This window comes from Chelonoidis abingdonii, chromosome 22 (genome assembly GCF_003597395.2).
Source record: "Chelonoidis abingdonii isolate Lonesome George chromosome 22, CheloAbing_2.0, whole genome shotgun sequence".
In the NCBI taxonomy this organism is placed as follows: Eukaryota; Metazoa; Chordata; order Testudines; family Testudinidae; genus Chelonoidis; species Chelonoidis abingdonii.
In genome coordinates, this window is record NC_133790.1 from 13,728,080 (window position 1) to 13,750,359 (window position 22,280).

Genomic DNA, 22,280 nt, shown 5'->3' on the forward strand with positions numbered 1-22,280 from the left:
TGGCTCATCTCCCAGTCTGGGGTCTGGGACATTATCTGGCTGGTCTGGTCTCTCTCAGGCTGAGCAGAGCTGCATGGGCTGTCTTGTCTCATTGTGCTGGTGCCATGTGGTAAGCCGTAACAAAAGAGAGATGGCGAGACACAGCATAGGAGGAAAAATAGTGTGGCAGTAAGGAACATGCAAGGGAAGGGGAGACAGAGCAGGATCTTGTGTGTCTCTGGCTGGAGTCTTTGCTGGTGTGGTGCTGAGGTCTGGACTTCATGGTAATACAGTGATTTCCGGGGTCCAAGGGCAAAGTCCCTGAAGTGGTGTGGTGGCCTGACAGCCTTCCTCCTCCTCCAGAAATCCCAGTCAGTCCTTGGCTCCTACTGAAAGAGAGGTGATGAGCGGAATAGTGCAGCCTCTCATTATTTAGCCCACCTAGGAGGGCCAGTTCATTGATTTTCAACCCCATGCTTCTCTTCATAGATTCCAAGGCCAGAGGAGATCATTGTGATCATCTGCTCTGAGTAGAATGTTCTTCCTTTTGTTTCCTGGGCATGATTGTCACACAGTCCATCAGTTATATCAGTAGGCCCTTTTGTCTGGACTAATTCTGTTTTTCTGTCTCCCTTTTGCACCTTCTTCCTTCAACATGTATTGTGATGTGTTATTGGAACATTTTGTAAACTTTTATTCACTTTCCCACAGTTGAGCTCACAATTAGGGTAAATTTGTAGACCTACTCCTTACAAGAGGACTCTGAAATCCTCCACCCTGGTTATAATGCTGTGTACTTTGACAGCATCTTGTGATACTTCACAAGTATCCATTAATTAATCCTCAAACACTCCTGTGAGGTAGGCATTATTTTCTCTATTAAACAGATGGGGAGACTGAGTCACAGACATGGAATTGACTTGACAATGTGGCACGGCTGGGAATCGAATCCAGGTGTCCTGACTCTTGATCTCCCTGCTCAACTCTGACCCTCCTTCTCTCTGGGTGTCAGTGATGATAAAACCATAGTGTTAAAACTTAATACATGATGTGTGACCATGATTTTTATCCTCCTGTAAATACATGATCTCCACCTCCTATTAGCAGACAGCTATCGCAGGTGGTGCAATTCTGAGGGAATGTTGCACTTTTGGACTAATTAAAAGTTATTTTTTAAATTCAATTTTAAATATATTAAAATAGTTCTCCATGTCCACTGAAGGTAAGACGAGAAGCAATGGGCTTCATCTGCAGCAAAGGAGATTCAGGTTAGATATGAGGAAAAACTTTCTAACTACAAGGGTAGTTAAGATCTGGAATAGGGTTGTAGAATCAACATCACTGGAAATTGTTAAGAACAGGTTGGACAAACACCAGTCAGGGATGGTCTAATTTTGCTTGGTCCTGCCTCAGCGCAGGGGGATGGACTTGATGGCCTCTTGAGGTCCCTTCCAGCCCTGCATTTCTATGATTCTGCTCAGCTTTGGCTTACTGTTCAGAGGGACACCCAAGGAGAGCAGTAATCACGCAGAAACACACTGTTTGTTGCTTCTTCCTCTTTAAATACAGGGCACCTGACAGCAAAGAAAAGCTGCCAAAGCCCAGATCTATACATTTACTAGGCTTTAGCCTACAGTAGCCGAAATGTCACCCCTACGTTGAACTCATCCGATCTTTACTTAAGGAGAAGTCCCAGGCGCTGCATCATCAAAGCCTTGCAATCAGGATGCCTCTGACCAGAGCTATGACATCTATAGGAAAGCAGGGGACACATCACACGGAGGAAAGTCAAAGAGACCCCCTGAGTACCCAGAGTCTGAGCCTAATGAAACATCTTTGGAAAGGCTAGGTTAGGCTCTGATCACTTTCAAACAGGAGCTGAAAAACGCGGCGCTTGCAGGCTTCTTTTTCTGAGAGATGATTGAACTGGTGGAAATGATCAAAGCCCCCAGCCTTTAAGCTGCTCCGTGGTGCTCTGCATAGGGGCAAGGGCTAGGCCGTGGTGAACAGCCTGTCTAATCCGTGCTATTTGAAAAGACAGTTTTACCAGGATTTGGGAATAGTCTGCAGCATGTTATTCAGGGGAGAGGGCTGGGGGAATGGAGTGTTCACTCTTAAAATTCAAAATGAAATAGGATTCTCATCTTCAAGATATCGCTATAACCTTTCACCTCTAATGGTGTCTGCCACAGTTGCTGCTAGCCAATGATAGTTAAGTCTGGGACTTGTGGAGACCCATAGTTCAGTATTGTTTGCATGCAGTTGAATGCACACAGCAGGGTGCATAGTCTGCACAGGCCTCACCCAGTTGCATATGCAGATGGTCATTTAGGCATATAACTGGTGACTTGCACGCACCGAACAGAGAGGGGTGGAAAGCCAGCTGAGAGGTGTGAAAGGAGAAGAGGGAGGCAGCTCATTACATGAAGAGGCTATTCCAGGGGCAGGGAGCAACCTAAAAGGTCACAGAATTGCCCAGGGAGCAGGACATAAAGGGGAAGGGAGAGAATGGAGCAGGAGATGGGGAGGAGGGAAGCAACGCCGTCCAATGAGAAATAGAACAAGTGTGAGAGAGACTGGGACCTAGAGCAGGGCTGGCCCGGCGGGTCCTTTAGCAGTTTGGTGCAGTCGTAAAAGAAAGAGAAGCAGACACTGGACGTAAACAAGGCGGAGTCTGCCAGGAATAAGCCCCACCTCCACTCTCTCTCTCACACACCTGCCCACCAGCTCATGTCTCCATCAATAGCAATTGTTGCCTCTCTTCTTTTCTCTCTAAACTTGCTGGTCTCCTTTAATGCACTTCATTCAAAATCTCCTCTTGGCTGGACCATGGTGTTCGAGGCAGCAGGGCCAGAGGCACAATGGAAGGAAGCCTCTACAAGCCCAACAGCACAGTCCATTAATGTGCTACTTGTTCTCCTGAGTCTTCCTTGTTTTCTTATCCTGACTTTGTTGGCCGAGTTTTGAACAAACGCTGAACAGCTGCTGATTTCGCTGCAGCAGCAGTGGGGCACTCTCCAAGGGACGTGCAAATGCATAAGCCAGCTGCTCTGAAATACCAAATAGAAAGGTGAGGCAGATGCCAGCAAGCTGGAGTGAGTTCTCAGAGGCTGCAGTGCTTTATAGACATCACACTCCACAGGCAGCATCTGCACAGCCTGTCGCTGCACTGTATGAACCCCGGGGAGCAAAGAGTACGTGCCTCACATGGATGGGACTCCTGCAGGTGCTATAACTTACAAGGAGAAAGATCAGCTTCTGTGGCATGCTTGTCTGCTCTGTGAGATAGCAGTGAGTGAATGCTGGGACAAGGTTTGCAAAGAACTGTAGTTCAAGTACAAACCCAAATCTCTCTTGGTTTCATCCAGCACAGTTCCTCCTTTCTCAGAATGAATCCAGGATGGCTTGCCTGGGAAACAGGCAGTAACGTTTTATTTTACCAGTATCTTTTCCCTAGAATCAGTTATCTCCCATGCTGCTTCTCATTCTGGAGCCGGAGGATGCCTTCTGGTCATCTATTTGTATTAAAGAAAAATAACAAAAGTGACACAGGGATGGAGTGAAGCTGAAATCACTAACCTTTGTGAAGGGCTATGAGATCCTTGGTTGAAAAGTCAATGGAAACTCAGAATATTGATAGCGGTAGTTTGCAGCACTGTTGTGAAATATATTGTGTTTACCTCTCTGTACGCACATCGCCCAGCCAATGACCAGGTAGAACACAGTGGAATGAATGTGGCTTGTTGTGCTGCTGTTGCTAAGATGCAGAACTACTGGGGCATTGTACACGCTACCGAGCATGACCTCTGGGCAGCTGGGAAAGTGTCATTTTCTAGTTTTAGACTATGAGCATATACAGTCTCAATTTACAAAAAACAAACCAACCCACCCAGAATCAATGCTTGTTTATCAGGCAATCCATAATCTGTTATGTTTGATGTCATTTGGTGTTATTTCTCTCTAGCTTCAGAGTTGCCCAGCGTGAAGGAGTGTTTCATTAGACAGGAATTGATTTTTCATACTGCACTAATATTGTTTCCCTTTTGCCTTCACATGAATAAAAGAACCCAGGCACCAAAATGATGATTAGAATGGACACCTCCTGAGCTCAGGCAGAAATGTGTCAGTCACAATGGGATCTGTTTATTAACTGACTCAGAGACAGACTGACTAAGGGATGGACAGGCTGTGGCACTCTTCAGCTGTAGATCGCTGGTTCAATTCTGGCCCATGCTACTAGCCTTTGGCAGTCTTTAGACTGAGAGGACTGTCTGGTGGCCCTTGTGAAATAAGTTAGTTGTGTCAGGCTGGCTCTGAGTGGACGTGTCTGCAGCGCACTGGCTGCCACCATAGTAAATTAGTGTGAGCTGGCAGTATCGTCAGAGAGGCGAGAAACACAGCATAGCCAACACCTTTAAAAGTGACTAGTGATGTGGGGTACCCAACTTGAAACACCCTAAAGAAGCCTGATTGTGCCAGAGTGCTGAGTACCCAACTTCTGAAAATCAGGCCCTTTCCTGTATCTCAAGTGAGGCATCCCCAAATCCCTAGTTCCGAAACTCTTGGTCAGTGGGAGTTGAACAACTCTCCTGTCCCCATCGGTGGACATATCTTGTCATCCTGGAGGCATGTGGGCTGCAGATGGAAGCAGCTACAGCCCCTCTGCAATGACTTCACCAGTCTAGCCTCCTCCTCTTATATTGTCCTTGGATCATTGTCTCTAATCTCTCCCCCACCCCATTACCCATTTCTAAGAAGGGTTGGAGGTAGGCCAGAGCCTGTTCATAGTCATTCAGTTGAATCAACAACGTACTAGTGAATAAATGCAGGTGACCATGACGGTAAGAGCTTGTCTACACTGCCTAGCCTTGCCTGGTGGAGCTGTGCCAGCAGAGCCCCCTAGTGGAGATCCTGCATAAGCTGGCAGAGAGAGCTCTTCTGTCAGCATGGCTATACCGTCTCCCCAAACGACTTTAGCTATGCCAGCGGAAGCACTCTTCTGTTTGCATAGTTGTATGGTTTAGGGTTATTTTGCAGGTACAGATATGTCAGGTAAAGGTTGTAATTCTTCAGTGGAGGTCCTGGCAGTTTCCCTAAGGTAGCCCCCAGGTGAATAGGTATGATGGGAGTTGCCTGACATGCGCATTAGGATGCTAAATAGTTGCAAGACAGGAGGAGAACTGAGATCTCATGGTGATTGTGACAATAGAAGAAAGCCTTGCAAATGGATGATGAGTGGGAAAGCAAACCGTCAGCTGAATGAAGGGGTGAATATTTACAACACAGAGCCCATTTGGAATTAATTAAGTGACTGCAAATTAATTTTTTAATTGGATCCTTAGAGTTGAGTGCAAATGGATATCTCCTAGTTAGGGAGCCTGTGCGTTCAGAAGATAAGGGATTTACCTGCATTGCCCAAAGCGAAATAGTGTAAGAGTTTGCAATGACCTGTCCCTGGCTATACTGTATGAACCAGGGGTAGGCAACCTATGGCACGCATGCTGATGGCGGCACACAAGCTGACTTTCAGTGGCACTCACACTGCCCGGGTCCTGGTACTGCCGGGTCCTGGGTCTCTGCATTTTAATTTAATTTTAAATAAAGCTTCTCAAACATTTTAAAAGCCTTATTTACTTTACATACAACAATAGTTTAGTTATATATTATAGACTTATAGAGGGAGACCTTCTAAAAACGTTAAAATGTATTACTGACATGTGAAACCTAAAATTAGAGTGAATAAATGAAGATTCGGCACAGCACTTCTGAAAGGTTGCCGACCCCTGGTATGAGCACTAGGCTCACAGTGTTGGAATGATATTTGTCCCAGCTGTTATTCCATTCGGTTAAAATTTTAGTTTACCTCTCATGTCCCCAGGTATAGTATCCCATTTGTATTTAGCATCACTTCTCTCCTGCCCTGTACGCTTACATTACTGTCACACATCACAAGGCATTTCTGTGTGGTAGCTTTCAGCTTGAAGGACTGTCAAGAGGCTGTTACCGGCAAGAATCCTAATAAAATACAGCATGTAGGGCAGGCAAACCTATTCCCTGACTTGTTTGTTTTAAATTGGGATGTAATGGCACATGTCTGTAAGGTCCCTTTTCATTCCCCCCATCCCCATGAGAATACACAATATTTTTTCTGTAGGACAGCAGTAGCCAAGGAAACCCTAAGTTTGCCCAGCTGTAAAAGTAGCAGTGGATAATAAAACTCATTCAGCAAGGAATCCCCACCAGTTCATGAAGAAAATCATATTGTTAATGAATCACTAACCCTAATAATTAAGGCCGTGTGGATTAGTGAAGAGGGGCACTGGACTGGGAGTCAGGAGACCTGGGTTCAAGTTCTGCCACTAAGCTGCTGTGTGACCATGAGCAAGTCACTTCACTGAGCTCTGCCTCAGTTTCTGCTCCCACTATTTGTCAGGTAAATTTTTCAAAAGGGCCTAAGTGACTTAGGTGCTTTTGAAAATGATACTTAGGCTCCTGAGGCATATAGGCATTTATGAAAATGTTACCCATCTTATCTTTTAGACTTTAAGTTCTTTAGGGCAGTGACTGTTGTTAACTTCCCCATTGATTTACATGGAGCAGCCTGCAGGATTGGGGTATGTGTAAGGTTCTTGGGGCTAGAGCAACCAGATGTGGCATTTTAATTTCTAATAACGTGTGTGCCTGCGCATAGCTATTTATTCAACTCCCATTGGAAGTGAGAACTGACTGACTAGGCCAGTGGCCTGCTGCAGAAAAGAAAAACCCCATGTCCCTTCCTAACTGGACGAAGGAATAGTTGGAATTGACACAATCTCGCCAGTTTTACATGGTTCCACCAACGTACTGTAAATTGGTGACTGATCAATTATTCACTGTCCCAGCCCCTAGGGTTTGGAACCTGCTCTCCCTAGGTAGCTGTCCCTGGCAGCCTCTTCCCACTATTAGCAACAAGCTGAAAACACATCAGCTCTTCTATTCATGAGTTTATAGCATACCCATCATGGCAGGATCTCTGTTAGAGGTGAATTTTAATCTTACCACTGTGTTTATACTGTGCAATGGTTTTATAGTGGACGCAGTTCTTTGGCCTGTGTTTATACAAGAGCTCAGGCTAGAGGATCGTGATGATCCCTTCTGAATTGAAAAATCTATGAGTCTATGAATATTAAATGTTTGTTTTTCTTTCTTGCCCTGACTGCTTTAATTGTTTGTGCAGCTCCCTGGGTGCCTTGGTCGGTGTGCTGGTACCCTAGAGATAAAATCGCCATTATTATTGGAGGGCAGAACGTGTCAAAACATTTACAGCAGAATGATTTTTCCCTTGGACAGTACTGGTTCGATGAAACTTTTGCACAAAATATCAATATAGATTAAATTTGACCCCAAAAAATCAAGACATCTTGTTTCATTAAGAGCAAAGCATTTCATTTCAACATCATCATTTCAGATTTTATATTTTGTTAAATTGATTGTATTCTAAATTTTATTTTATTTTTTGGTTTTGCAGGAAATTTCAGAATTTCCACTTTTGTTCTGGTTTGGGATGAAAGGAAATTTTGAAATGTTCGGCAGAACTGAAATGTTGAGTTTGACCAGCTCTACCGAGGGCTATATCTGAATCATGGCCCCTTGCGGAGTAGTGTACATTCTTGTATTTTCCATAGGATGTATCTACTGGAGAGGGGGAGGGGAGGATGACACAAATTCACACAAAGTTTCCCAGGTCTGACATTCCACCTACAGGTGGGAGAACCAACAATAGAGTATTGTGTATGTCAGTGATTGCCAAGCTATGGTCCATGGACCACCAGTCATCTACAGAGCCCTTTCTGGTGGTTTGCAGAATAGACTGAGGATTTGGGAACTAAGAGGAGGATGAGTCCTGGAGAGGATCATGAAACAATCGGCAGAATGAAAGGCCACTGATATTGATTGTTATTTTCATATCCTTGGTTTCTCTTTTCTATCCCAGAGTCCGCACCTTCCCCAAAGAATCCCACCTGGGCCATGACACGGTCCGCGCCCTCATGTACTATGCCCTGAAGATCTGGAGTGACATTACCCCGTTGAATTTCCACGAGGTGGCGGGTAACAACGCTGACATACAGATAGACTTCTCCAAAGCGGACCACAATGATGGGTATCCCTTTGACGGGCCTGGCGGAACGGTAGCACACGCTTTCTTCCCCGGAGACCATCATACCGCAGGAGATACTCATTTCGATGATGACGAATATTGGACCTTCCGATCATCAGGTACGTCAGAGGAAGAAAGTGGGAGCAGAACTCATAAACTCCCAGACCCTCCCTTTGTAAGTATTTATGTCTCTGTTATGGGCACCTTTTGAGGTTGGGGGTCCCCTGCATATCCCTCAGGGCCCCAAAGACCTCTGTTCGCTCCCTTATGTCCCCAAAGGCCAGTAACTTGTTTGTCCATCCGGGTTCCAAATCAGGGAGGAAACTGTGGTAGTATTCCCATTTCTCCTCATAATTCCCGACTTGCCACACCTACGTAACCCAGAGTTCCCATCTGCTACTCCCATAATCCCTCTTTCGCCCCACCCTGCTGCTTTCTGCCATGGGGTCTCTGAACTAGTAGGTGATGAGGTTGGTTGGGCTGCCTTTGAGTTCACAGGACTCCTCAACCCTGCTCTGTGGAGGCTTTAGTGGCAAAGCTGTGAGTTCTGTGGCACCAGTGCTGGCATACAGAGACCACAGCTGCAATTCAAGCCCTGCTTCCACTAGGGTGACCAGATGTCCCAATTTTATAAGGACAGTCCCGCTATTTGGGGCTTTGTCTCATAGAGGTGCTTATTACCACCACCCCTCACCCCTTGTCCCGATTTTTTCACACTTGCTGTCTGGTCACCCTAGCTTCCACCCAGTAAGATCTGCAGGGATCTGCTTGCAAAGCCCATCAGAAACACTCCTACACTGTGGAAGAGTGAGGAGTAAATAGGAGTCCACTGAAAAATAGCCCTTGCCCACTCATTTCCCCCCTCTGCCTTCCAGTCCTGCTCTCCCAGACAGACTTTGCCTTCAGGTTCACGCCTGCTCTTTCATTCCTGGCCCCACTAAATGACCAGGGACTTAGATCTCCTCTACTTACCGTTGTCAATGTGCATTTGTGCAAAGTGGGCATAAAATGCCACCTGGTCAGAATGTTGCTTTTCTGCCTACTGTGCACAGGTCTCAATGAAGGCGTGAAATGCATGTCAGTGGGGAGTGAGACCCTTGATCTCTCACAGACTCTGCTGCTTTGCCGCACCCCCGATAGAAGAGTTCAGGTCCCAAGGATTCTGCCCCAATCCCCCCAACTATAGGGTAGTCAGCTCCCTACAGCACCCACGAGTTGGGGGATAGAGCTGGTGGTGCAGAGCCAGGTTAGGCCAAAGGCTGCTGTTCTTAATGGCCAATAACCAGCTCCCCTTCTCCCAGTAAGAGAAAATGTGAAAGCCAGCCATGGCTTAGAAACAAATGATACTCTCTGCCCTTAGGAAGTCAGGGCAAAGGACTGCCAGCTCCACCAAATTAAGGCATTTCCCTTAAGGCATTAAGAAGTTCCACTTAAAATGCAGTTTCAGCCTTTCAAGCCAGCAGCCCGGTTTCAGTAAGTGGAGAGACTTTGAAAAGCAAAGCTGTGCAGGCCAGGACTGCACACCAGGGATCCCACAAGCTCCATCTTGGTTGGATTTTGACAGAATGTGACTGCTCCAGTCACCAGATGCTAATTTTCTCGTCATGCCACCTCTCCTGCTGATGTCCCAGTGGTTTCGGCTGCCTGGGCTTAATAATTTCATTTAGACCAAATCTTCCTCCTTGAAAATGACTAATATTTTTTCTCTCTCTCTCTCTCTCTTTTTTTTTTTTTGAGGGTGGGGGTTGGTTACTCTGATTTCTCTCTCCCACCTTGCTCCTCTCTGTCCCCACGTTCAAAAACCAGAACTCCCAGGAGACCTGGCTACAAAGAGTGTTACAGCTGACCATATTCCCCTTTCAATGCCACATCTCCTGGGGCTGATGTTTCTATGGACAACCTGATTTTCAAACCGCCTCACAAAGCTGCCTTGCCACAACCTGCCCCCTCCTCTTCCTCTTGCACACTTTTTTGCACCAAGCCCTTTACTCCAAACAGTTTGTTCACTGGTCTCTTCCTCTTGCCCTGCCCATGCTCAGACTGGGTCATAAAGGCAGCCGTGGGGACACATACACTGACATCCTCCCAATCCACTTGAGACCCCAGATAAACTGTGCTGCAAGCTGCGGTGGTGTGGGCAGTTACTGCGGAACCTTCTAGTGCTTTTTTGTAAGGGGAACTGGGCAAACAGCTGAGATTTCAAGACAGCTAGTCAGGCAGGACCATGTGCTGCCTGCATTAGCCACAGGGTGCAGAACCTGATCCAGAACAGCCATGTCATGTCTGACTCCACTGCTATACAGCTGGTAATAAAGGCAACCTGTGTGGAGCCTGTGACTCTGTATCTCGTGACAATGAACCTGGGGCCCTCCAGTGTCCCTGTCCAAGTACTGAACAAAATCCTTCCATTGGCCTTATCTATGCAGAGGCCCCAGAGCTTTAGGGCCGTGCTAAGCTAGGTGCAATGCCGAGGCCAACAGTAAGGCAGGAGGGGATATCCAGCTGGCAGCGACGCCGGCTCTGGCAGATAGGGCAGTGCTGGCAGTGTGGTATCAGTTAGCTGGTGGATATCCCCATCCGCTCACTGTTGGAATTAAACGCAGGTACTTTGGCCCAATGCCATAGCGAAAGCACTTCCTGTCTGTAAATGTGTAGATCACTGAGGGCTGTCTGATCAGAGACTGCCTCTCCCAGGGAGCTGCCCACTGATCTCCCATAGACTCTTAGTCTCCGGCTCCAACCATTCGACCTCAGTCCCTCACACTGACACACATGTGCATGTTGAAGTAGACACCTGAATGCCCACCACTGCCCAAAGTGTGATGAGCACGCAGTGTTATTTTGATGCTGATGATGACTTTATTTTCAGATGCCCATGGGATGGACCTGTTTGCTGTGGCAGTCCATGAGTTTGGCCACGCTATCGGCTTGACTCACATCTCTGCCTTAGAGTCTATCATGAGACCCTATTACCAGGGACCAGTGGGGGATCCCCTGAAGTATGACCTGCCTTACGAAGACAAAGTCAGAATCTGGCAACTGTATGGTTAGTTCGTGCCCCCATGAGTGGGTTTATGCTTCACTTCATCGGCAATGGCTCACAAAGACAGCTCTTCTCTGGGATGCACTGTCTAGCTACTGGTGGTGATGTGCCCTCTAATGCTTCCTTGTCTTTATTCCTAGGAGTCAGGGATTCTGTGTCCCCAACAGCCAAGCCTGAAGTAACCAGAACTGACGATCACCCTATTCTGCCAGAGCTGCCAGAGAACCGCTCCACTGTGCAGTAAGCAGAAGTGCCACCAATATCCTTGTGAAGAGTCACCTGAAGCATGGGTGTCTTCTCAGACCATGGGGTGGATACTTCCCTTCAGCTGTGGTTGCAGCAGGGAGTTAAAGCCAGAAGAAGTGGGCAGAGGGGTCACTCCAATATGTGTTCCCTCCCCACCCAAATCATGGCTAGTTACCAACCATGGGGTTGGGGATTTTCAGATTGGGAAGGGGGAGGGAACCAAAGGAGCGATTTCTACATACAGGGCTCACTCTCCTGGGGACCCACTAGATTTCTGAGTGTAGATTCTGAGTCCAGCTCCAGAACAGCCTTGTTTGCTTGGTCGGGGTAGGTGTGTGAAGTGCAGTGGCTCCTAGCAAGAACCTTTGAATAATCGTGTGCGGTGCTTTCCCCAAAAGTGCTAATTCTTCCAACATGGGAACCACTGAGGTCCCTTATCCTCTCTGTGGTTCAATCACTGAGGCCACTGAGGTCCAGCTCATTCTGGCCACTGGTGTCCTGTTTGCATTCTTTGTTACTATCAATCTCTGTGTAATGTGCGTCCAGAAGAGTTAAAAGTGGCCCAAGGATAAAACCAGTGTGGGTAAGAAGCTTAATGAGATGTTAATTCAGGACTAGAACATAAATAAGGGTGTGCTGGGGGATTTTGTAGAAAAGGGAAAAGTGCTGCTTATTAAGGAAAAAGGACAAGATGAATGTGATTCTTCCTGGGTATCCAAACCCTCACCTATGCTTGTGTGTGCGTGGTATCTTTATTTAAAGAGCTGGCTAATTGGCAAAGGCCCAGATCCACAAAGGTAATTCTGCCCCTAACATCCACTGATTTAATGTAAGTTATCCTTTTGGATTTGGGCCAAACCTTATATTTCCTTTTGGATTTTCAGAAAGTGTTGAGCACCCACCATCTGAGAACTGGGGTCCTTTACTTTTGCTCTAGTTGGGTACCCAAAATCGCTAGTCACACGTGAACATCTAGGCTTTATTGTGTGTATTTCAAACAAGAGGCAAATATGGTCTACTGTGTGTAAAAATATCTTCATGACGTTTTTAATTAAATGAGACCATTTATTTTATGTACGAAGCACTTCTCTTCAATGTTGGCATCAACACTGGGAGAATCAGATCATGAAACTCACTGGAAAGAGTATGAAATTGACAAGTCTAGTTTCACACTCTTAAGTTGGGGGAAGAGCAGAGCTGTAATCGAAATAACATCAGGGTGAAAAGTCAATTAGACTTTTAAAATTCTTTAATTTTAACAACTGAGGATGTTGCTAAGAACTCAGGCAGAGGTTGTTTTTAAAATATATGGGGCCAGATGCTCAACTGGCGTAAATTAGCATAAATCCATTGACTTCCATGGGGATACACTGAGTTTATACCAGCTGAGGATCTAACACAGGATTTGAATTTTGACAAGTGTCTCTTGAATAATGAATAGGCAGAGGAGTAGATAAATCTATGAGGCAAGACGGGTCTGGGCAGCATATCAGGAGCACGGAAGCCTTCTCTCTGCTGGTAAAATCCACTCAGAATTCTTGAATTACGATTATGCAGCTGATGCAACCCAGCATGGCCTCAGGGGCTTAGTTATATTTGGAGGGTCCCTTGGATAACTGAAGTGACGTCTTTAGAATTCTGCTTTGTTCCTTAGAAGCAGGGTGATCATTGGAAGCATACAAGGATATTCTTTTTTTTTTACCATGAGGATGAGCAAGAGCCTTTCTATGGAGAGTTTCCTGAATGCTGGTAGGGCTGTCAGACGGTGGGGATGTGGGGACAATGCTTTATTTAAGATGTGCCCTGCAATGGGATAATTCCATCAATTTACTGACCCAGGTCAGAATCATGCAGTGGGCTTTTCCTGATAAAGCCCCTGGAGGGTAGGGTGGAAAGTCTGAAAGCACAAGGAGGTTCATGCTGGGAGATTTCATCCTCCTCACAGTGTGGGTGGGCTGGGTGCTGTATTGGTCATGTTTAGTTAGATACCCTCTGCAAAGCTGTCATTGTAATGAGGTCGCAGATTCCTTCTCTCCTGCCATTTAAAGAAAATCCCACATAATGTTTTCTGTGCATGCGTGCGTGCCATCCTCTAGTGACTGAACCACAGAGGGGATAAGGGACCTACTACTACCAGCAAAGGGAATTTTCCTTCAGGTCAGGTGGCTGAGATCTATGTTTTCGGAGCTGAAGGACAAGGTTTCTAATCCCAACTCCTCTGGGGCAGGTGTTTTGTTTAGCTAGTAACGGTATTGTCAGAAACCCAAAGATTTGTTACATTTCTAATGGCACAATTGTATCAGTTGTGTTTGTTGCCATGATGCTTTGAAAGAAGGGAGCTGGCTCTTCCCCTTGGCCACGCAGCACTGTATTACTAACGTGAAGTCTGTTTTATGGAGTCAAAGGGTGCTCAGATACTAGGGTGAAGTCTTGGTTGGGCTCAGACATGTGGCACGTGTATTATGTAGGGATTGAGAAGTTGAGAAGGACAGTGCCAGCAGTCTGATATGAAGTTCTTCTAAAAGCAAATTAGATTCATGCTTCCCTGTCATGAAGAGCATCTGATCTGTATACGGTTCACAAATCCTTTCTTTGCTCTCTATCAATCATTGTACAAGGGCTTTGTTACTCTTTAAATTCTTCATACCCCCCGTGGCCCCACGACACACCTTGTTAAAACAGGATCTCAGCCAGGCCAGTCACTATCTGGGCATTCACCATCTGACCCAATGACCCCCTTTATTTGGTTTCTGTTACCGCCTCATGGTGCGGCTGTGACCCCCAGCAGCTCAGAGTCTATGTCCAGAGTTCCTGGTTGCTGAAGTCACTCTTGTCAGCCTTTGTGCTTTTTGTTCAGTGAGTATCTTGCTGTACCCGGGTAGGGGGCCCAGGTGGGCTCTCAGACACACCCCAGTGAAGCTGGAGTAATAGCTTTGCCTACACTGGAGTTCCTCTGGCTTTCCAGAGGTGCTACAGAGAGCAGAATCTAGCTTCCCATCTCCTTGGCTCTTGGTGATGATCTCACGTACAAAGGGGAGGGTTGTGTTTGCCATGGATTCGTTTTGTAGAGAAAACTGTCTTAAAGCTGCCGTTTGTCCAGAAAAGCTTTGCTGAGCCTCTGCCTTGGAAAATCCCCTGCACAAGGCTGGATTCACAGCAGGGCTGATTTGGGGGTGAGAGCAGGAACCCACCAAGCGTTAGGCCTCTGTGACCTTCTGCATCATTCCTAGTTACAGCCATGTCCCATTGAACCTCTCCATCTCGACAGCCCAGGGCTGCAGATCCCAGGTCTGTGTGCACTGAGGAATTGTCTTCAGCCAGACGAGCCAGTGCAAGGAGGGAGAGTGGAACTGCTGCTTGCCTGGGGGAGCAGTGTCCAGTCCTGGGAAGCTGGAGAGCCCTGCTCCTTGCTGCAGGAGTGGGGCTGCTGCTCACATGAGTGCTGTCTTTCTGCAGGCTCAGAAGAGATATGCCCAACAGGTGCAACACTCACTTTGACGCTGTGGCTCAGATCAGAGGCGAGGCTTTCTTCTTCAAAGGTAAGCAACTGCTTTCCGCATAACAGCTTAGGTGACCTTTGCCAAGCCAAAGCTGCACGTAGCTCTGCATTACACAGCTGGACTCCATTCATGCAAACCGTGCAGTCTACTCTTCTCTTTGAACCTGGTCTCCAGAAGAGGGATTGCTTTGCCAAGACGTCCAGGGCATGGAGTCAGGGTATTGGTTGCAGCACCAGGTTCACATCCAGTAGTATTGGGTTTGCTCCAGAGCTGCCTGCCAGGACTTGATTCTCATTCACACTGAGGCCACTTTACACCGTTGGGGCAGCATAAAGGGCTCTCAGAACTTTAAGACCCTCTACCTACACCCACCTTCAGGTCCTGCTGGAGCAGTATAAAGAGGCTTTGGTGTAAATGAGAGCCGTTAGGATCACCACCTGGCTCGAAACTAGTAGGATAGAAGTGATTTTCAGAAAGGATGCAGCAGACATAGAAGAGACCTAGAAACGGGCGTTGGTGACAATGAAACGTGGAGAGTGACTGGCTTTGTCTACACTGCCAATTGAACGACAAAGCTTTTGTCGTTCACAGGTGCTTAAAAAAGCCTTCTGCCCCCCACCCAAAAGACAAAAGTTTTGCCATGGCAAGTGGCTGTGTAAACAGCTCGTTGTTGGCAGGAGCGCTCTCCTGTCGACAACGCAAACCCCGCTCATAGGGAGCGGAAGTATTTTGTCCACAAAAGTGCTGACAAGCAGCATTTACACTGCCCAACCTTTAGCAACACAGCCGTGTAGACAAAGCCTAAATTAGGCCTGCTTTTTTTAGTGAGGAGGTGAATGAGGGTCGTTGTGGTAAACACAGTACTGAACGGTAAATCAGGCACTTCTGCTTACACAAGAACGAAGGGGAAATCCGGTGGAATTAAGAGACAATAAAATTTAAACTGACACATAATTAAACTATGGAATTCACTGCTGCTAGAAGCTAAAGAGGCAAAGAATTGAATAGGATTCTAATGAATGATTAGGAATGTATGTAAACTGTAAGAACATCTGCAGTTACACTAATTGGGTGGTAAGGCCTTCAGGACTTCAGCCAATCACTGACTGCCTGGAGCTCAGAAGAAACTTCCATTTCTTTCCCCCTTCATCCTGCCCCCAGTCATGTTTTTGCATAACTGCCCGTTATGGGGGTTTTACACTTTGCTCTGAACCAGCTCTCAATGGCCACTGTTAGAGACAGGATATCATCAATGTCTGCTATGCCACTATTTGAGCTGTTCAGCCAGACTCTCCAGGATTTCAAAGTGCCGAACTGAAACTGGCATTTGCAGTATCAAAGTACAAATCTGGGTCCTTCTGAGGATTGAGAGAACAGCCGCAGATCACTTTGACTTTTGTCCAGAATGCCTTCAACTTCTCTTTCCGCCCACATGTCACGTTCCTGGTTCCACAGGCTGTGCATGCACCATCATCCAAAGACGACAACAGACGCACAAAATTACAGTACCGTCTGGTTCCATGTTTACTGAACAGTTGCTGACAGTGTATGTCCAGGGGTGACAGGCTGTCTAAGAGAATCCTGCTAGTGTCTCCTCAGCTGTACCGAGTCCTTCTCTGCATGGTCTCCTGGGGGTTTCTTTGCCTTTGAGGTGGAAAGGTCTCCGACTGAGGCCACTGTGATGCAATGCTTCTTCGACAATCGTTTGTCCAGAACTGACTCAACTGATCTCCTAGGGGAGAAGAAAGGCATCTCCTCACTGAGATGATAAACAGAAATCAGGAGAGTTTACAGCATCTCCATTGAAACATGTCACTACCAGGTGGAAGGAGGGAGGGCATCCAAAGAGGGAATGAACAAAAGCATTTGAAGATGCCTGTGCCGCTGAGGCAGCACAAAGCAGAAGATAATGTTCACGCCATGGGGCACTCTCTCTGCAGACGTCTTTTTCTTTCTCACTCCTGCACACAGCTGCTGGCTCCAACGAGGCAGCAAGAAAGAAAGGGAGTTAGGAGAGGAGAACTAGAACGAAAAACCAAGAGAGAAATCCTCCTCATAGTTTGTTTATGGCGTATATTTGTCACATGTGTGTTTCTTCTGGCAAAACAAGGGCAGATTTAAAGGACCAGATCCTTGGCTGGTAGAAATCTGTATAGCTCCATTGGCATCAATTAGCCAGGTCCTCAGCTGATGTAAATCTCCATAGCTTCAGTGATGTCAATAGGCAGGTCTGGCGTAAACTGGCATAATTCCATTGATTTCAATTTACCTTAGCTCAGGATCTCGCTCAAAAGCTATAGATTGGACTGAAGTAATTAATTATCACTTCTTGTTGGGCGGGTCCCAATTCTGAGGCAACAACTTGTCAGAACCACATACAGAATACCACCAAACAGTCATATGAAACCTAAGTAACATCGCATAGGGGGCAGGTTTCTGTGCAGTCCCTCCAACTGGTGCAGTTCAAATGCAGAGTGCATCGTCAGTTACCCAGCGTTCCTGTGGACTTTAATGGAATTGCAGAGTTTCAGGACTTCTGAAAATCAGCCCATTTTGATTTAGGACCCTCACTTTAGGCATCCCAAGCTTTAAACTTTGGCCCACCTATATAGTGTGTACAGAAATGTTGCCAGAGGCATCCAGCGGGCTGAGAGCATTTCACAGCTGGAATCAAAACCACCAAGCATCAGAAAAAGCAGAATGCCTTCACCCACATGAATGGGGACTTATCACGATCTCTATGAATTGAGGGAGGTCAGGAAGGTTCATCTTAACCTTGGTTTTCATGCTTACATTTCAATCTGCCAGGCTTGGGCTGGTCTTACATCAGGCTCTCTCACCATAAATGAAATCATTTCACTCTCTACGCTAATTACCATTCTTGCCCAGGATGGCCTGGGGATAGTCAGAGTCAGTGCAGCGCTTCTGCAGGCAGACCTGGCCACGGTGAGGTGATAACATGAGCTTCATGGGCAAATGGGAGCCATTGCATTCAGAATTCACTGCTACCTAAATTGCTACATTTCTGTTGCTCCCAATGGCCTCTTGGAAATCAGCTTTTTCCTGACTTCGAATTCAGATTGAAAACTGGCTTCTTGCAGCCGCACACCTGCTGAGCGTATCAATAGGGAAAGAAAGAGAGCGGCTAAATAATACACAGTGGTGGGGTTTCTCCAGTTATGTCAAATTAGCACTGAGTGCTTTTAACTTTCGATACATTCCTATTAACAAAGCAATTATGCCAACCATATTTCTTCTGAAAACGATGAAAATCTGGCATATTCCAGTTCAAGCCTAATTTGAGATGCAAAGAACATCTTTATTTAATTACATGTGTTTCCATAAATGTACAACAGCCACACAGTTTGAATACTAGATTTGTAATGATCTTAAAAGAATTTGTAATTACTGCCTTTCCTAACAGTTGAATGTATTATTCAGACATAGATTTCAGCCATATAGAGCAAATAGGCAAAATGCAGCAGAAGAATAAGTATGTGATATAAATCCTTATAATTATAATTAAAAAATGCCCACGCTGCAGATGTTTAAGTGTTGGAGTTTTGTCTCCTCCATTATTAGGCTAAGATCCAATTTCTATAAAATTTTGAAAGTTGGTGTCACAGTCTGCCAGCTCTGTAGAAATGTCGTTGAATGTCTTAAAAACAAAGCTGAAGAAACGTCTTGGACCTTGCTCATTTCCCAGGGGGATCCCTGCTGTGCCAAAAGGGATATGCGTAACCTCACAACAATAGCTTCTTGGGAATGGGGGTACTAGAGAGGAGACTGAGGGGAGATAGGGTAGGTAATCAGCCTGCTTCCTCCAGCTCAGAACTCATGCTATAGACATCCCAGGGGAACATGCATTCATGGAATGTGCTGCAAAACCACAGAAATTCAGGTGGAGAGTTCCAAACGTGCCTAAGGCAATTAAGTACCCAACTCCCAATGAATGGAATTTGGTAATGTAACTGTCTGATGCACCTTTGAATATCCCAGCTTTAAATATGTTCCCCTTTCAACAAACATTGGTTGGGATGGGAAGGAAAGATCAATGTGATTTCTTGCCGAGCCCCAGTTCCTAGGGCTGACGTAGATGGGTGCAGCTTCGCTGAGGTCGCTGGAGCTGTGCCCTTTTACATCAGCAGAGAATTTGTCTCGTCATAACATTTTGGGTGAGAAGGAGGCCACCTTTTCAATACATCTTGGAATGGTGCACAATATACATCAGTTGTGCCTCCTTTTCAGCTCTTCCTTTCTTTCTCTGTATTTTTTCTTTATTCCTCTCACTCCTCCATTCCTACCCCTTTATAAAAGCTACTGGATTTCAGATCACCTTTTCCTAGTACACAATATGGGTTGGTTGAAGAGGGTTGTGCAAAATATTCAAACACTTGGAGGTCAGAGTAATAGCAGAGCAACATACAGTAGTAGTCACTGTTTGCTAAAGCAATTGGCAGTGTGGGGAGAGGGAAAAGCTCCAGATACTTCTGTCTCTTCAGAGACTATCACTTGTTGGGCTAGTCTGTGGTCTGATCTAGCCTGGTTTTATCTGCCTCAGTACTCTTTGGTCTCAGGTGCTCAGTTGCTGGGTGGTAATGATGCTGAGGCAGCATATTCAGCCCTGGAGGGAAGGAGAGGAAATATCTCCTGTCTCCTTGCAGAATGTTCCCTGGAGCAGCACGGATGCTCTTAGCAGTAAAAGATTCATTTATCAGACAGAAGGACAGTGACTGTAATGCAGAGTCTGGAAGTGGCTCAGTGTCAGGGATATGGGAGCCATCCAAGGGATGGGGAATAAAAGAAAGCAAGTAGTTTCATAGTTCCCACCTTATGTACTTTGTTTTCTACTATCCCCGGTCTCCACCCACAGCTTTTTCCTCCTAGCAAAGGGATGTTATGGCGTGGTTCATTAATGTCCAATCTGTATTCATCTAGGCAAGTACTTCTGGAGACTGACTCGCAATAAACACTTGGTCTCCCTCCAGCCAGCTCAGATCCACCGTTTCTGGAGGGGTCTCCCCCTCAACATGGACAGTGTGGATGCAGTGTACGAGAGAACCAATGACCACAAGATCGTGTTCTTCAAAGGTAAGAGTAAAAACATTGTTGAAGGGACCACACATCTCTTGCTAGTATCTGTGGCTTTAGTATCTAGTAGCTTTAAACTTCCACTAGTCCTGCAGGCAAGGAGGAACTTGGTGTCTTTCAATGGAATTTGCCATGCTGGACAAATAAGCCTGTGTGGCAGATGAAATGTGAGGGTCCCAAGCAGGGGCGGCTCCAGGCACCAGCGCAGCAAGCACATGCCTGGGGCGGCAAGCCACAGGGGGTGGTGTGCCGGTCGCTGTGAGAGTGACAGTGAGGCAGCCTTCAGCGGCATGCCTATGGGAGGTCTGCCGGACTCGTGGTTTTGGTGGTAATTCAGTGGTGAGTACGCAAAGGCGCGGGATCAGCAGATCACCCGCAGAAACACCGACGAATCCACGTGACTGGCAGACCTCCCGCAGAAACGCCACCAAACCCATGTGACTGGTGGACCTCCTGCAGAAACGCCGCCGAAGGCTGCCTGACTGCCATGCTTGGGGCAGCAAAGAACATAGAGCCACCCCCGGTCCCAAGTGTGTATGCTGAGGTGTTCCGCTGAGCTCCTGGGTCATAAGCTGCCATGAACCCACCATTGAAAGGCTAATACATATTAGGCTGCTATTAGAGCCACTCAAAAAGAAATAATGATGTCTGGTTTAAAAAAAAAATGAAAAAAATTCACTTTCTCAAATAGGACCAGCTGGAGTAGCGAACTGCTTTTTTTTTTCTTAAACAAGTGCTACAATTCTTAGAATCATAGAATATCAGGATTGAAAGATCTTCATCTAGTCCAACCCCCCGCTCAAAGCAGGCCAGGAACCAATCCCAATTAAATCATCCCAGCCAGGGCTTTGTCAAGCCTGACCTTAAAAACCTCTAAGGAAGGAGATTCCCCACCTCCCTAGGTACCATTCCAGTGCTTCACCACTCTCCCAGTGAAAAAAGTTTTTCCTAATATCCAACCTAAACACCCCTGACTGCAAATTGAGACCATTACTCCTTGTTCTGTCATCTGCCACCACTGAGAAAGTCTAGATCCATCCAATTTGGAACCCCTTTCAGGTAATTGAAGCAGCTATCAATCTCCCCTCACTCTCTCTCTGCCGACTAAATCCCAGTTTCCTCAGCCGCTCCTCATAATCATATGCTCCAGCCCCGCATATTCTTTTTCTTTCCCTTTATACTTCATGAGTGAAGATGGATTTTAATTCTTCTGACTCTAACAGGGCTACCCTGAGCCCATACTGCATGCATCCGCTATGAAACATGAAACATTCAGTGTTGTTGGGGCACTGATGGAAATTGCTGGCTGGTGCATCAGTGCCTGAGGTGAGGTTATAGTAGCTAGGCTGCAGAAAGGCCTTACTAGTAGTGTTAGCTAAGGTTAGAGTTCCTTCAGCTCAAAGAGTTTTGGAGCTGAAGAGCCAGGATCTAGCCCTGGTACCAATTGCATATGATTTTAGGTGAACTGTTTCTGTGTTCAATGCACTGATTCATGACAGTAATTCAGTAACTATGTTCCACCCTAGTGATTAGGCATTAGTCGGTTCATACTTCTGAGTGTCCTACACGGAAGAACTAAATGTACCTCAGGCCGTTCATTCCTGGTATTATGCCTGCCCATAGTTGCTCTTTTAGTTTGAATTTAACTAATTAGCAGTTCCCATACTCAAAACTGTGGCTGTGTTTCCATTGTGTAATTACTGCACCCAGCACTGAAACTGAGTCTGGGTGCTTTTAGGGAGCTGGTCTACTTGATAACTCGAAAGGGAGCTGCTGTCTAGCTTCTCTCGGTTGGAATGCTTTTGCGTCTATAATGTCCGCTTTGTGTGTGGTAAATTATTGATTTTGGAAGTGCTGATCGTAGAGGTGAGGCTGCAGAAATGGATTATCCTCAGTAATGGATCCACACACCCCTTCTGCACCCATTAAAGCTTTAAGGTCCCCACATACTGCCGAAGCATTATTCTCAGATGGAGAAATCCAAAATGCGCACATGTACTCCTCAAGGACCCTGCCCAACCATATGGCTATTGAAAGAACAATATCAGAGAGGCAAACACCATAGGTCCAATGATACATCCTGGGCCAGATTCACTCCTTTGAGCGCAGGGCTTGCAGTTTGTACCCTCTGTGCACATAGGAGCCTGCGCTAGAGCATGACTGCATGGATTCCCCAATACTATGGTATGGAGGCATATAAGTACCCAAATAGATAGATCTCTTGACGCCATGTGTCTTCCTACCAATGTGCAGGTTTTCAAATCTAAACTGAAATGAATGCCAG

The 22,280-nt window shown here is 46.3% G+C and overlaps 1 protein-coding gene across 1 annotated transcript in view; it reads left to right on the forward strand.

Annotated features, from left to right (window-relative positions):
* The window catches only part of MMP17 (matrix metallopeptidase 17), a 109,906-nt gene that overhangs the window by 82,077 nt on the left and 5,549 nt on the right, over positions 1-22,280 (forward strand). Inside the window, exons 4-8 of the mRNA XM_032805989.2 lie at positions 7,952-8,235; positions 10,986-11,162; positions 11,300-11,399; positions 14,862-14,944; positions 19,844-19,996. Of these exons, the coding sequence (XP_032661880.1) occupies positions 7,952-8,235; positions 10,986-11,162; positions 11,300-11,399; positions 14,862-14,944; positions 19,844-19,996 (797 nt within the window). The remainder of the gene's footprint in view (positions 1-7,951; positions 8,236-10,985; positions 11,163-11,299; positions 11,400-14,861; positions 14,945-19,843; positions 19,997-22,280) is intronic.